The sequence below is a fragment of the Branchiostoma lanceolatum genome, chromosome 15 (assembly GCF_035083965.1).
Source record: "Branchiostoma lanceolatum isolate klBraLanc5 chromosome 15, klBraLanc5.hap2, whole genome shotgun sequence".
In the NCBI taxonomy this organism is placed as follows: Eukaryota; Metazoa; Chordata; class Leptocardii; order Amphioxiformes; family Branchiostomatidae; genus Branchiostoma; species Branchiostoma lanceolatum.
The window spans coordinates 3,023,256-3,036,588 of NC_089736.1; the positions used below are offsets into that span (position 1 = coordinate 3,023,256).

The 13,333-nt window shown below is 40.2% G+C and overlaps 2 protein-coding genes and 1 long non-coding RNA gene across 3 annotated transcripts; 2 read left to right on the plus strand and 1 right to left on the minus strand.

Moving 5' to 3' along the window:
* Positions 1-219: 219 nt before the first annotated feature.
* Positions 220-2,439, minus strand: LOC136420839 (uncharacterized). The gene is made up of 4 exons (XM_066407954.1): positions 2,154-2,439; positions 1,462-1,680; positions 968-1,064; positions 220-607 (listed from the first exon to the last, which is right to left on the minus strand). Exons 1-4 carry the CDS (start codon positions 2,349-2,351, stop codon positions 333-335), a joined length of 789 nt encoding a protein of 262 aa, XP_066264051.1. The 5' UTR covers positions 2,352-2,439; the 3' UTR covers positions 220-332.
* A 216-nt stretch (positions 2,440-2,655) lies between these two features.
* On the plus strand, positions 2,656-3,750 carry LOC136449236 (uncharacterized). The gene is made up of 2 exons (XR_010758002.1): positions 2,656-2,747; positions 3,553-3,750. It is a non-coding gene; the product is annotated as an uncharacterized lncRNA (long non-coding RNA).
* Positions 3,751-3,915: 165 nt separating this feature from the next.
* Positions 3,916-13,148, plus strand: LOC136421034 (uncharacterized). Its single transcript, XM_066408178.1, has 18 exons — positions 3,916-3,924; positions 4,211-4,351; positions 4,846-5,044; positions 5,429-5,471; positions 5,890-5,959; positions 6,105-6,159; positions 6,427-6,590; positions 6,933-7,009; positions 7,341-7,418; positions 7,683-7,767; positions 8,046-8,282; positions 8,904-9,005; positions 9,932-10,057; positions 10,418-10,546; positions 11,007-11,180; positions 11,482-11,678; positions 11,989-12,106; positions 12,425-13,148. The coding sequence occupies exons 1-18, from the start codon at positions 3,916-3,918 to the stop codon at positions 12,581-12,583; spliced, it is 2,163 nt and encodes a 720-aa protein (XP_066264275.1). The 3' UTR covers positions 12,584-13,148.
* Positions 13,149-13,333: the final 185 nt, after the last annotated feature.

The window sequence follows — 13,333 nt, forward strand, 5'->3', positions numbered from 1 at the left end:
GGGTTGTTTCCCCATCTTTTCATGCCTAACTCATCTAACAGGGGAACGCCACTGACTTTTAACAACAGGAAGGCAACAAACATGGGAGAGAAAAAAAAACACCAACAAAATGCACAATTGAAGGTTCTGTATATCATGCTTAAATACAGTGTATATTATTATTATCATTAAGAACATTTTGACCTACACATATGACTATAGATCCAAAAGCTACCCATTGTTAAACATATCACAGGTTTGCCTAACTTTGACACATTTGTATCAAACACGTATTGAATCAGAAAAAAAAATACCCTTACTCTGAAAACAAAAGCATTTAGCTGTACATTAACCTACCACACAAAAGGTACCAAGACCGCTGTCCTCTCCCTATAAGCCAAATACCCTGGGTTATTCCCCCATCTTTTCATGCCTAACTCATCTAACAGGGGAACTCCACTGACTTTTAACAACAGAAAGGCTACAAAAACAGGAGAGACAATACTGATGTGCTCCCAGCCCCTCATGACGCCGGCTGCTGTGATGTACAGACCCAGCCACAGGGTGATCTCACCCAGGTAGTTTGGGTGTTGGCTGATACTCCACAGGCCAGACTGGATAAACTTTCCTGTAATAAAGATAATGAACAGACAACTGTGATATTCACACTGTTGACAACAGTATAGGTGTGTGTATGTGTGTGTGTGTAAAATAGAGTGTGTGTATGTGTGCCTCAGCATCTGTGTGTACATGTCTGTGTGTATATCTGTGTGTGTGTGTCTGTCTGTGTGTATGTCTGTATCTGTATGTGTGTGTGTCACAGTGTGTGTCGTCTTCACCTGAAGACAAAGGACATAAGAGTCAGACACATTGAATGAAGCAGCAGCAGCTGATAATCTTATTTTACAGATAACAGAATAAAATTCTTTACAGTTTGCGGCACTTTACGTTAACTTAAAGCTTAAGAAGATATATTAGAAATGCCCACCTGAGTTTTCTGGATCAGCCTTGAAGACCGACTTCTGATGATCAGCCACAGCCTCCAGCAGGATCCCTACAGCCCAGAGGAACCAGCCGAGGTAGTCCTGTAGAATCAGACATGAGATTTTTGAAATGATTCCATTACTAATAGATAGATTGACATTCACAGTTTATACTTTCACAATATCAGGATGATATGAAAGAGGTGAACATGTTTTTACATGACTTGTACTGATCATGAGAGAATCAATGAAAAAAGGAAAAAAGAACAGGTCAGTACAGAAAGCATTACAAAATTAAGTCTAAGGAAAGATGAACAATGGCAAACTATTCTATTTTAAGTAAAATTCTTAAAAGTATTGCTTTTAATTACAAAAGAACAACGTTCTTCTTCTTTAGATTTTCATGAAATCATGCAGAATATCTTTGAGTTTGACTATTTATAATTATAGCAGTCAAAAGTTGCTGATGAGTCAATGTTTTAAATATGCTCGACCTTACCTGAAATCCGAGAACCCTGTCCCTGGACTTGGCGTTGAGGATGAGTGTCGGCAGGAGCGTGATGAAGACCCAGACGGCCTGGAGAGTCCAGTACACCAGGAAGTGGGCGGGGTTCCTCTTCGCCTCATCAAACCTCACGTCCTTCCCTTCCCTCAGCACACGCATGAACAGGTAGGAACCCAGACGGAAGGCCCAGATCAGCACTAGGGTGGTCTGGACCTGGAGGAGGTTGAAGATAGAAACAAGGATATCTTACTGTTATGAAACAACATATGAACATATAGAACATCTTTCCCTTCCCTCAGCACTCGCAGGAACAGGTAGGAACCTAGAAGGAAGGCCCAGATCAGCACTAGAACCTACATGTAGAATAAAGGGTTTTAACTTTTCTCAGGTGGTACTGGTAACTTAGTGGTAACACCATGTTATTCACACGGCCAGATAAGTACATTTTGCACTGAATTGATTTATAGCTAATTTTGAAACTTTTTTTCACAGTAACCAAGATATAACATTACAAAGAAATCACTGGAACTTACATTATGTTACAAGTTGTGAACTTGTGACACACTCCAAACATCTGCTTGGAAAATGAAATCCCAGTACAAAACTTTGAGACCTTAATCACGTTAAGGCTATATAATTGGATTATCAGAAATGCTCAAAATACCCCCACACACAACAGAATATACCTTCTGCCTGGTGAAGTGCCCCCCTCCCCACTGTAGAGACAGGTAGGCCACCAGGGCGTATGTTGCCGACCCCGCCAAGTCGAAGAACTTCTCGGTGCTGAACGCCACTGCCGCCGCCCAGCCAACCCACTGGATCCCCAGGTCCAGCGCCGCGGACTTGTAAAGCACGGAGACGTCCATATCGTCTGCAAATATCATGGAAAGAACAAGAGAAAGTGTACAAAATCAAGAGACAGTCGCTGTGATCATTCAAACTTCGAGCGTGTTGTGGGTAAGAAGGTCATTAACTTTTGGCTGCCTAAAATTATATAAATTTGGTCCTGAAAAACATATTTTAGCAGGAAAAATAATAATAAACAATTATTATCATATATGTTATGTTTGCATAACAAACTAAGTATAATGAAGTCTGAAAAGTTATTTAACTAAAAATATGTTTTGTAACGAATATATTCAGGCAGCTTCTAATGTATCATAGAACAGCTAGTACAGAGGTCAGGGTCCTCAAAGTAGTTCACCACTTTCGACTTTTTCCTCGGCGAAAGTTTCGCTCTCTTAATTTAGCGATGATTTCCTCGGTGTAGCTTCTTCCAGGTAAGTTTTCCCTATTTTGCCGACTTTGGTAATATATTGTTAATCCTATAAGATATATTTTTGGGCGTATATAGGCGCCAGATATCTGTAAACTCAACTTATGCGTGAAGGGAGGGAGGGGGCAAAGGTAGTACACCTGTTCCAAAAGGTCCCGGGACCCCACAAAACGACAAGCGGACAAGTTGTTTACAACCTCATAAATGCAGGAATCCATTATACTACTATCTAAGGACCTAAAACACATAGGAATCACACTTATGGACGTTTCTTTTCAAACGTAGATCGCTAAGATGTTTTTTTCTGGTCCAAAAGGGAGCCTTCTAAACCCGGAAGTAACATAAATTTTGATAGTTGATCGCCGAGATTCTTCAGGTTCGCCAAGTCGTCAGCTCAAATAAAGGGACATCACCGTCATATAGCGTAAATCTACACGTCCTTAACACATTAGCAAAGACTTTTCTCCGGATACAGCCAACTTTTAAGGGCAAAGATGTGTTCCGATCACGCTCAACTAGTATCCCTGACGCCGCGGGCACTATGTGCCAAACTGGGACATGTGGGATGGTCTAAGGTGGTCTTGAACATGTACCTCCTTAACATTTTAACCAAGACTTTTCTCTGTATACAGGCAAAGTTTAAGGAAAAAGATTGGACCTATTAAAGCGTATTCTGATCCCGCTGTCCATGACGCGGCACTATACACCTAAGTAACTGGGACGTGTGGGAGGGTCTGAGGGAGATGGTTCAGAACTGGCACCTCCTTACTAGTAATAATATTTTAACCAAGACTTTTCTCCGCAAACAGGCAAAGTTCAGGGCCTTTAACATGGGATCTAAGCGGACCCTGATCCCGCTGTCCCTGACGCGGCACTACGCCCCTAACTGGGATGTGTGGGAGGGGCTGCGGGAGATGGTTCAGAACTGGCACGACGGGATCCTGCAGGCGTACGAGAAACTCTCCACCTTCGATTTGAACAGGGAGAATCTCAAGTACAGGCTAACGGTGAGAGGGCTTCTTAGCTAACAATTACTCCAGTCAACCTCCTTGCTCCAGTCATCAAGCAGCTGCAGCATACTGCTTAGAAAATGTAAGGTCATTAACCAGTGTGCAATAGTCAAAATAATTCAGTTATCACCTTTCAACTGAAGAATGCAGATTTCACTAACCATGGCAACTGCAAGTAGAAGCTAGTTCACGGTTGCTACTACGCATGTGCAGTGTCAAAGGTGAAGGCCCCCGAGACGGAAATAAAACCCGTTGGGGCGTTGTTATGCAAATGGAGGACACGGCACATGCGTAGTAGCAACTAGCTTATTTGTGTTATCCCATATGCTAATTTACTATCTATAACAACAAGATTCAAATTATTCAAATTAATTGTCTACATGTTCCCACACATGTGCTCTTTTCCCCTATGCTCTTAGATTAGAAGATCATAAGGCCCTTTCCTTTTTGCCTACAGAAAGATGACAGTGCTGTAGTGGAGTATCAGGTAACTGCTGTAGACTGGGACAACAGGACAACTACGCTGGGCTGGCTACACTACAGCAAGGTGGACAACAGACTAACTCTTATCAACAGGAACATTGGACTGCACAAAAAGGTTGGTGTCAAACTAGCTGATATGATTTAAAAAGTGGATCTTTAACCATTCCTATTTCCTCAGGTGAAAGAAAGCCTTGATTCCTGACTGCAGAAATACATTTTTGAAAATATTTTATTTGTTATAGCACAGAGCTGAAATTTTCTTCCAACACAAACGTTTTGTTATTTGCCTGATGCATTTTGATTCTTGTGGGTAAAAGATAAAACTAAAATTGCAGGTACATGCTACTATGCTATCCTGGTCATAATCCATCATTAGCCAACATATGTGAAATAGTCAACGTAGTGGCAGTTTAATAGAAGATACTAACAGTAAATACCAGAACAATACTTCCATGTATGTAGGCCAAGAAATTTGTGATGGCAATATTTTGACTGTTCTAACTGCCTTGCCTCATGGGAAATAACAGACGAAAACCGGATTGTGAGTGAGTGAGTGAGTGAGTGAGTGAGTGAGTGAGATTCTGACCAATTTTTGTATGTTCTCTCCAGTGTTTGCTGCTGGGCTACTCTAAGAAGCCGCGGTGCCGTGACGTGATTGGTCAGTTTGGGGAGGGGATGAAGATCGGTGCGCTGGCCCTGCTGAGGCGTGGCCGCCTGGTTACCATGGAGACAAGCGAGGACAGATGGAGGTTTGAGCTGCAGGAGGATGAGAACTTTGGGGAGGAGGTGCTCACTGTGGTGGTCTCAGGTAAGGGGTTTGGACAATTACATTGAAGTATAATGTAATTACAGCCAGCTATCACCTGGAATCTATTCCCATAGCGCTGTTTTTCAGGGCGCTACCCTAGCAGTTTAGTGGCTACTCCCATGCATATCAATTTTTATCAGTACTATTTGGGGCACTTACCACAAAAATTTGTCGCTTGCAATCCATTTAATATTGTGAGACAAGTTTACATCATGTTATGTGGACAAAGATGATGGATGTACATGAACGCACACTCTCTTGATAATGTAGTTGAGCACTCTAGATCTAGGTAGTTTGATGATCCAACGCTCAGTTATAAAGTCCTGAAGTTTAAGTGTAATTTGCTATTATTCTATTAGTACCAATACTGTTTTACCTCTACAGAGAGAAGCAGTGATGCTGAAAGTGACATAAACTTCCCCAAATGGTGAGAAACTGTTTCTCTCTATGCCACAATGATACGTGATCGTATCTAAATCTGTATCTATAGCCGGCATAACCGCCATTTGGCATAATACATGTACATTGTGCACTTTCATCTTAGGCTTTGTACAACATTATCCAAACATTTGATGTTTCTTTAAGATGCATCATGTAGAAAAGGGTAAATCCACTGCAAAAGTTCTGGAAACTGTGTTGAGTAATTGAGAAATAGACATTTCAGCACCAAGGACAGACTTTGTGATCTGATATTGTACATTGTGCACTTTCATCTTAGGCTTTTCCAAACACTTGCTATTTCCTAGATTGACTATAGTATAACACCTACAAATGTATCCTAAGATGTAGTTCCATTTAAGAGGATAATTTGTAGGTATTTTGCAACTTATATTTCTTACCTGCAGTCCTGTGAAACTGGAAAGAGCAGACACCTGCACTACCATCAGCATCCAGCAGGGGGAGTGGCAGGAACATGTAAGTCTTGAACAGTAACATTATACCTTTCTTTATAACAGTTCCAGTTTTCCCCTAAGCAATGTATAGATACAACAATATATGGTCTCGGTTTCATTGTTTTTCCTAGCAGTTGACAAGATGTACTATGATATTGTTTTCGCAGGTGAAAAGATTCCTGTTCCTCGCCCCAGCTGCCAACTGTGTCAAGACCGAACTAGGTAAGACACAGTGCTGTTAACATAATTCTTTTTTATATTTTTACCTGTAGGTACCTTTATCCATTGTCTAACATATCGACCTATAGGTAGATCAACAACATATCAACAAAGATCTCCATTATATAGTAACACTTTGTACTTGTGCATTCACGATAAGAAATGTTCTGTTCCAGGTACCCTACTGTTAGATAAGGTTCTGATTCTGAAGAAGGATGGTTTGTGATTAATGTAAATAACTGATATGCACTTGGATGTACTCTCTTCTAGGTACCCTACTGTTAGATAAGGACCTTCAGGGCCAGCTGTATGTGAAGAGCGTGTGGGTTCAGGACCTGAGAAAAGATGACCTGAAGACTGGAGTGGATTTCTGCCAGTTGGAGGTGGACAGAGACAGAAATGCCGTGCCACATCCCAGTGAGATTGACCATCATGTAAGGAAACAATGTTGATTTGGCAGGATGATTTTTCCTGGCACATTCATATTTTTCATGATTTTTGTTAGTTGGTTAGTCTGCTGTCCCTTGCATTTTCCCCCTCATATGATCTGCAGCTTATTTTCAAACAGTCTTATGTATAACCCAGTTTATATAGGTTAGCTACATGTATTTAATGTGTGTTTGGATGATGCACAGTGAAACAAGGCTTCATCCTATCTCAGGCAATGCATCAATCATATGATATATATCTACTAGATGCTATCCAAATGAACTCATAGAAGGGCAGATCACATTGAGGTGTATTAATCTAAGTTTGAACCCATCCCTATGCTGCAGGTGAGCAGTATGTGGGTCCGAGCCTTAGAGAGGAGACCAGACCTGGCTGGACACTACTACATGCTGGTGGAGGATGAGTAAGTTTCAGTTTGTGATTCTTGTAGATCTTTATTACATTAGGACCTGTATTGGTATATAGGACTTGGCAAGCTGCTTTTCCTTGACAATGTCTGTTCTTTGAATAAACAAATGAATGTATGTGTAACACGTTGAGCATGTTATCTGCAGGGTTGATTGTTACCTGTATTTTCGCTCGTCTCTGTTGACCTAAGCTATATTTTCACAGAATGATTCAAATCCTTTTTGTATAACTTGCAGTATAGCAGGAAGATGGGCCCAAATCAGTTTACTGTTGGTCAAAATGTGTATTTATCTTTTTAATCAATGTTTTTTTGTTTCTCCTCGCAGTAAATGCCGAGATGTGAAGTATGCCAACCTGTACAACACCCAGAGTACTGCCATGCTGATGGCCGATCAGTTTGCACAGTAAGTACATGTTGCATTAACTCTATTCAGCATTCAGTACAAGTACATGTACTACTGTAACAGTAGTACATATCACAGGTTCTAAAAGTGATGAGTTGTTTAGTTGTTAAAGACAACCATCTAAATCCAGACTTGGGATGATTGTACAGAGTTCTTAACATTGTCATTGTCAACATGTATCATACAAAAAAAGTTTGTATGTTTGTGAATTTATGTATTATTATTATGCAAAGATAAGGGATATTTTGTTGGCATGTTGAACAGGAGACATGGTGAGACGTCCTTCCCTGTAGTGAACACCATGGCTCTGGGAGAACTGCAGAAAGTCAAGGATGAACTCAATAAGAATGTAAGTAGTGCTGCACAGATACACATACATGAAAAGGAGGGATTCATATCATGAATCATATTGATATAATACAAATAGATAAACAAAGTTCTTTGTACGCAACAGAACTAGTACATACAATATAATCACCTGGTGATGTTTCGGTGACAGAGTATGACCTTCCTCAGGTCAATACTGACTGGTTCTACTTCACAGTGGAGCTAGTTCTTGCTGTTGCAGTGTGAACGTTGTAGTCCCAAACGTGACTGAGAATGTATTGATTCCTGAATGTTCCCCAGGTTGTGGCGTGTAACAAGACCCTGTATGAGATCCTACAGAAGTCCGGCAGGCACATCTCTGTGGAGGAGGCCCTGTCCGAGAGCAGGGCGACCAAGAAGAAGAAAGTCGCCATCAACAGTCCGAAACTGTCGGACGAGCAGCGAGACACGCTGGAACACACCGTCCGATTGGTGCAGACTGCTGACCCCGACTTCAGGTCATCCTGGGTCGACGTCATACAGACTCAACAGCTAGAGGTGAACTTACTGTTTAAGAGAATTGAATATACAATCATCAACTTGCTATTGAAATGAGCTTTTGTTCTAATGCTACAACATTCAAGGGTTTTGGTGCATATTGCCGTCCCTAAAGCAGTAAGCCATTCCAAAAGATGGCAGCTGCACATATTTTCCTTTCTTTAAAACAGTTTTAGACAATTTACTCTTTTTAATAACTTAAAATAGGACTACAGTTCTCGAAAGTATGCCTATATACTTAGGAGGGAAACCGTAGACCACATTGGTCAAATGCTTGGTAGGCATGTTGATTTAAGGTGATCCATGCAAATTATGTTCCAATCCGAAAAATGCACCATTTGTGTCTCTGAATTCTGTAATTCATAATTTATGGTTGATGATTTACAATAGATTAGCATTCTTATGCCTGTCAGAAAAAATAAAGTTTTGGCTACTTTTAGGCATTTTATGTTGCTGTTAAACTGAATGATGGCATTTCAGCACCGAGGAGAAAGCATGAATTTCATGTTTACTATTGATCTTGTATAATATGAGATGTGCCCTTATTCCCATCGTTGATGTTTTTTCTTCCCCAATGTTGATACTATTTTCATCCAATCACAGTGTGTTTCTCATTTCCAGGGCCCAGGTTGGCATGGCAGCCGTATCGATGTTCCCTTTTGGATGTTAGACCTAGATTTGGTGCACAACTTCGGCAGGCTTTGTGCCCAGGGTACATCCAAGGTAAGGTTTATGAACACTTTGCAGGCTATTCTGTAATGCTTGTATGATGATGTTTGCTTCTCTTTGCACATTGAGGTGTCATAAGCCACCTGTTGTGTAAGAACAGCATCTTGTCCAGCTTCTGCTACGTAAAAAGCTCAAACTGTAGAACTCGGAGATATAAAAGTTTACATCACAAATCTTAATAGGGTGCAAAGTGCACCTCTAAGATGCATACATGTAGGAAAGGGTAAATCCACAGCAAAGGTGATTAAAATTATGTTGAAAAGTTGAAAAATAGACATTTCAGCACCAAGGAGAGAGCCAATATTTCACAACTTTGAGATCTTATGTGCAAAATTCCTGTAAATCTAGAGCTAGTTTTGTGTTATCAATGATCATGAAGTGCATGTGCAGGGAGATGTGACTGTCTCATGTCCTGCTAGACCTCAGGCTGTTTCAACAACTTTATATGACAGTGACTTGAAAGGCTGTTCTAAAAACTGAGCTCAGGCTCTTCTTCAGAACTCAGGCTGTTCTTTAGAACTTAGACTTTTCTTTAGAACTCAGGCTGTTCTTTAGAAATCAGGCTGTTCTTTAGAAATCAGACTGTTCTTTAGAACTTAGACTGTTCTTTAGAACTCAGGCTGTTCTTTAGAACTCAGGCTGTTCTTTAGAACTCAGGCTGTTCTTTAGAACTCAGGCTGTTCTTTAGAACTCAGGCTGTTCTTTAGAACTCAGGCTGTTCTTTAGAACTCAGGCTGTTCTTTAGAACTTAGACTGTTCTTTAGAACTCAGGCTGTTCTTTAGAACTCAGGCTGTTCTTTAGAACTTAGACTGTTCTTTAGAACTCAGGCTGTTCTTTAGAACTCAGGCAGTTCTTTAGAACTCAGGCTGTTCTTTAGAACTCACAGGCTGTTTTGATAACCATGTTCCCTCCCCTCCAGTGTATGTGCCGTGAGGTCCGACTGTGCCATGCCCTGTTGGAGCTCAGGAGGCCTCACATCAAGAGAAGTGGTGGGAAGTCCAACGACCCCATGCTGCTGCTGGTGCTCAACAGACTGGCTCTGCAGGTATCTAGTGTCTTTATCATATACTAACCTTTATATCTTAATCAGATATCTTTTGACAGATAAACTGATATGTGACATAACATGCCATCTCTGCACTTTGAGTCAGTTAACACAACATGTGTTAGAGTGGGGGCATACAATTACATGTAGCATTATTGTTATAAACAAAACTGTGGTGAGCAGATTCTATCCGTCCCCTGTGAGCTTTCAATAGAAGTTCCCAAATACAAGATGTGTTCAGGGTTATTATCCAACAGGTATACTGCTGATGCATGTAATGATATGAGATAAGAGAAGGAATTATCATCATAATGCTAGTAAATACATTCTGTAAAAATTTTAAACTGTTGTTGTTCCCAGGAGTGCCAGCGTGCCCCTCCGTTCTGTACTGCGTCCCACCAGCAGGGCCGACCTGTGGACGCCGTAGCCACTCACCAGGACTGTGTGGACAGGGAGGAGCAGCTACAGGCCAGGGTCATAGAGTTAGAGGTAAGGGTTAGCTGTCAGCTACAGGCCAGGGTTATAGAGTTAGAGGTAAGGGTTAGCTGTCAGCTACAGGCCAGGGTTATACAGCTGGAGGTGAGAAAAAGAAGTGTTGCCATGGTATGGGGAATAAAATCTACTGTCCAATAAGAATTTGCCACTAATCACCATCCTCTTGGAACATTTAAATCTATAGCAAAAGGAGACATTTGTTATATTCTAAAGTTGACATAACATCTTAGCATGAAACATTGTATCAGAAAGGACCTAATTTCTTTTGTTATTTTTTAATCAGAATCATTCAAATTCGGATTTCCCACAGGTTTTAAACAAGATATTGAAGTATGACTTTAGAATCATAAACTAATTAAAAGCTATTGCTAGATGTACGTAGTGGTTAGAACATACGCTGCAAAGTTAATTATATGAACTGTATTGGATTTTTGAACTTGTGTTTTTTTATCAGAAACAAGTCAAGGAAGTAGCAGAGAGGAACAAGTCAGAACTGAACAAGCTGACCACCAAGCTGTCCCTGGCAGAGAAAGAAGTCATGAACAAGGAGATCAGTTACCATGACGCTTACAAGATGTTTGAGGAGAAGTTTCGGGCAGAAGTCAAGAAACTCAAGGCACAGTTTGAGGTAGGGTATAGAGCGTATAATGTACATGTATTTTCTGTTAAGTATTGGTTCTATACATACTCTATATTTGGTGGCATTTCAAATGGAAAGATTACCATGCTGTAGAATTGCTATTTTCTTGACAGATACAGTCCAAAATGGCCATTTGTTTTGAAGAGTTTCCATGCAAGTCAAGGTACAGTCTAATGAATTCATCATGGAAAGCATCAATTATATACAATCATGTAGTACATTTTCAATAGTAGTTAAACAAGTTTTAAAATTGAGAAGAATGACATGTACATGTTTTAACTGTCTGCAGACTGAGTTTGATAAGAAAGACCGTCAGGTTCGGAAGCTGGAAGAAGATGCAGTTACCTACAGACAGACCCTGGATGACAGGGATGCTAGACTGGACACTCTGGAGAGGGAAAATGAAAACTTCCCCCACACCCTGGTGTCTCAGCACCACGTACTGGTGGAGGAGGTGCAGCACTACAGGGGAGAGCTGCAGAAAAGGTTTGTTACCATTTCTAATGAAGACAGTAAAATATGTTAAGAATTAATAGTTCCCTGGACCAGTGTAAGCTTCTTTCTGGTCAGCCTAGATAGTTGAAAATATAAGACATAATTCATTGGAGAGAATATAAACTAGTAGAATGCTAGATGTTCAACAAAAAGATCTGGTAATGCGGAACTCAAGCCTACAACGATTAGATTTGAGCTCAAGGGTTTAGTGCAGCAAAGGCAAATATAGTGGTTGTTTCAGTATTTTAGTTTATATCTAATATCTGGGAACTGGGAACTGATGTTGGTGGTTTTTCCACAGATGTGCCCTGATCACACAGTATGTGGAAAGACAACAGTCAGATCTTCGGGATAGAAGTACAAAACAGAAGTGTGAGACCATCACAAAAATGTACTCAGAAATGAGGGAGGAATTACAGGTAAGTGTTAACGTTTTTCTATACTTTTCATCTCATTAGGTTTCAATGACTCACTGACACGGCTGCAGCATCCATGTATGTTTTAATTAGAATACAGATAAAAGGCTGCGCACTACTCTAGAAAAAGAAACAAAATTGTAAACCAAGTTATGCTTCAATGCTGACATGACCTCAGGGTTGTTGTAGCTCAGATCTCTCTTGTGGGCATTTTGTAGCCCTAAATAGTCGGTTTTGATTATCAAATTAGTACAGGACATCTCAGGAATTATGTCACCATTTAATGTAGTAAAATGATTTTCAATCTATTATCTTGCACAGAACCAACGTTACGTGTGCTCGGTGTGTCACACCAAGAGACGGACTCACTTGGTCCAGCCCTGTGGACACTACAACAGCTGTGAAACATGTCTGCTTCCGTTAACGGGCTGCCCTGTCTGTAAAGAACCCATAGAGAACAAGATCAAGGTGTATGAATAGTTTTGAAATAATTCTAGCCCTAGTCCAGTGAATTTTCTTGAAGATTCTAGATGTTAGACATTCCGAACGTAATCATGAAACGTACATGAGATATTTCTATTGAAAGATTTTATAGTGCTGCACATGTATTGCTAGAGAAGAGGACTTCAAAGTGAAAAAGAATTTTACAGCTAAAATGTAATCATGGTCTTGTATTTTTGCATAGAAACTATGCAGTTCTATTCAAAGCAAAGAACAATTGTCAATGTGTCACAGACAAATTGTTCTGAGAACAAATCAAAAACGTAATCAGAAATATGCAGACATTTATCATGTAATGGTGAATAGATTCCTCAGCTATTTCATTGTACTAAATATGCACAGTATAACTGTTGCTTTTTACTTTGACTAACAACAAAATGCAGAGAGGATAATGCCTCAGTCTATAACATCGTTGTGTTTATCTTACTAGGCATAAATTATCATGGTTTGCTAAGTGTCTAAACTGTGTAACTTTTATGACAGATAATGTTATTTGCTGTTACCTGTTGATGTCTCACATTCATTAAAACTGTATATTGTGTTATCAAGGTTGTGATGTTACATGTATGTAAAACTGTAAATGAATTGAAAGCAACTGTAAGTTACTTGTGTGAGGAAGAAGTTAAATGAAAGTTTTTATTTGTGATAGCCTGGAACCTGATTAGTGGGTTACCAAATTAGAAGTCAAGTCAGTAGTCATTGACAAGCATTTGCTGACAGTACAAACTT

Bases quoted from the DNA above. Each gene is read 5' to 3' on its own strand.
- LOC136420839 (XM_066407954.1), bottom strand. From the start codon at position 2,351: ATGATATTTGCAGACGATATGGACGTCTCCGTGCTTTACAAGTCCGCG. The intron at 1,681-2,153 runs GTATATTCTGTT...AACCTCCTCCAG, and splicing joins GGCACTTCACCAGGCAGAAG to GTCCAGACCACCCTAGTGCT. The intron at 1,065-1,461 runs GTAAGGTCGAGC...CTGATTCTACAG, and splicing joins ACAGGGTTCTCGGATTTCAG to GACTACCTCGGCTGGTTCCT.
- LOC136421034 (XM_066408178.1), top strand. The intron at 7,419-7,682 runs GTAAGTACATGT...CATGTTGAACAG, and splicing joins ATGGCCGATCAGTTTGCACA to GAGACATGGTGAGACGTCCT. The intron at 11,679-11,988 runs GTTTGTTACCAT...GTTTTTCCACAG, and splicing joins AGGGGAGAGCTGCAGAAAAG to ATGTGCCCTGATCACACAGT.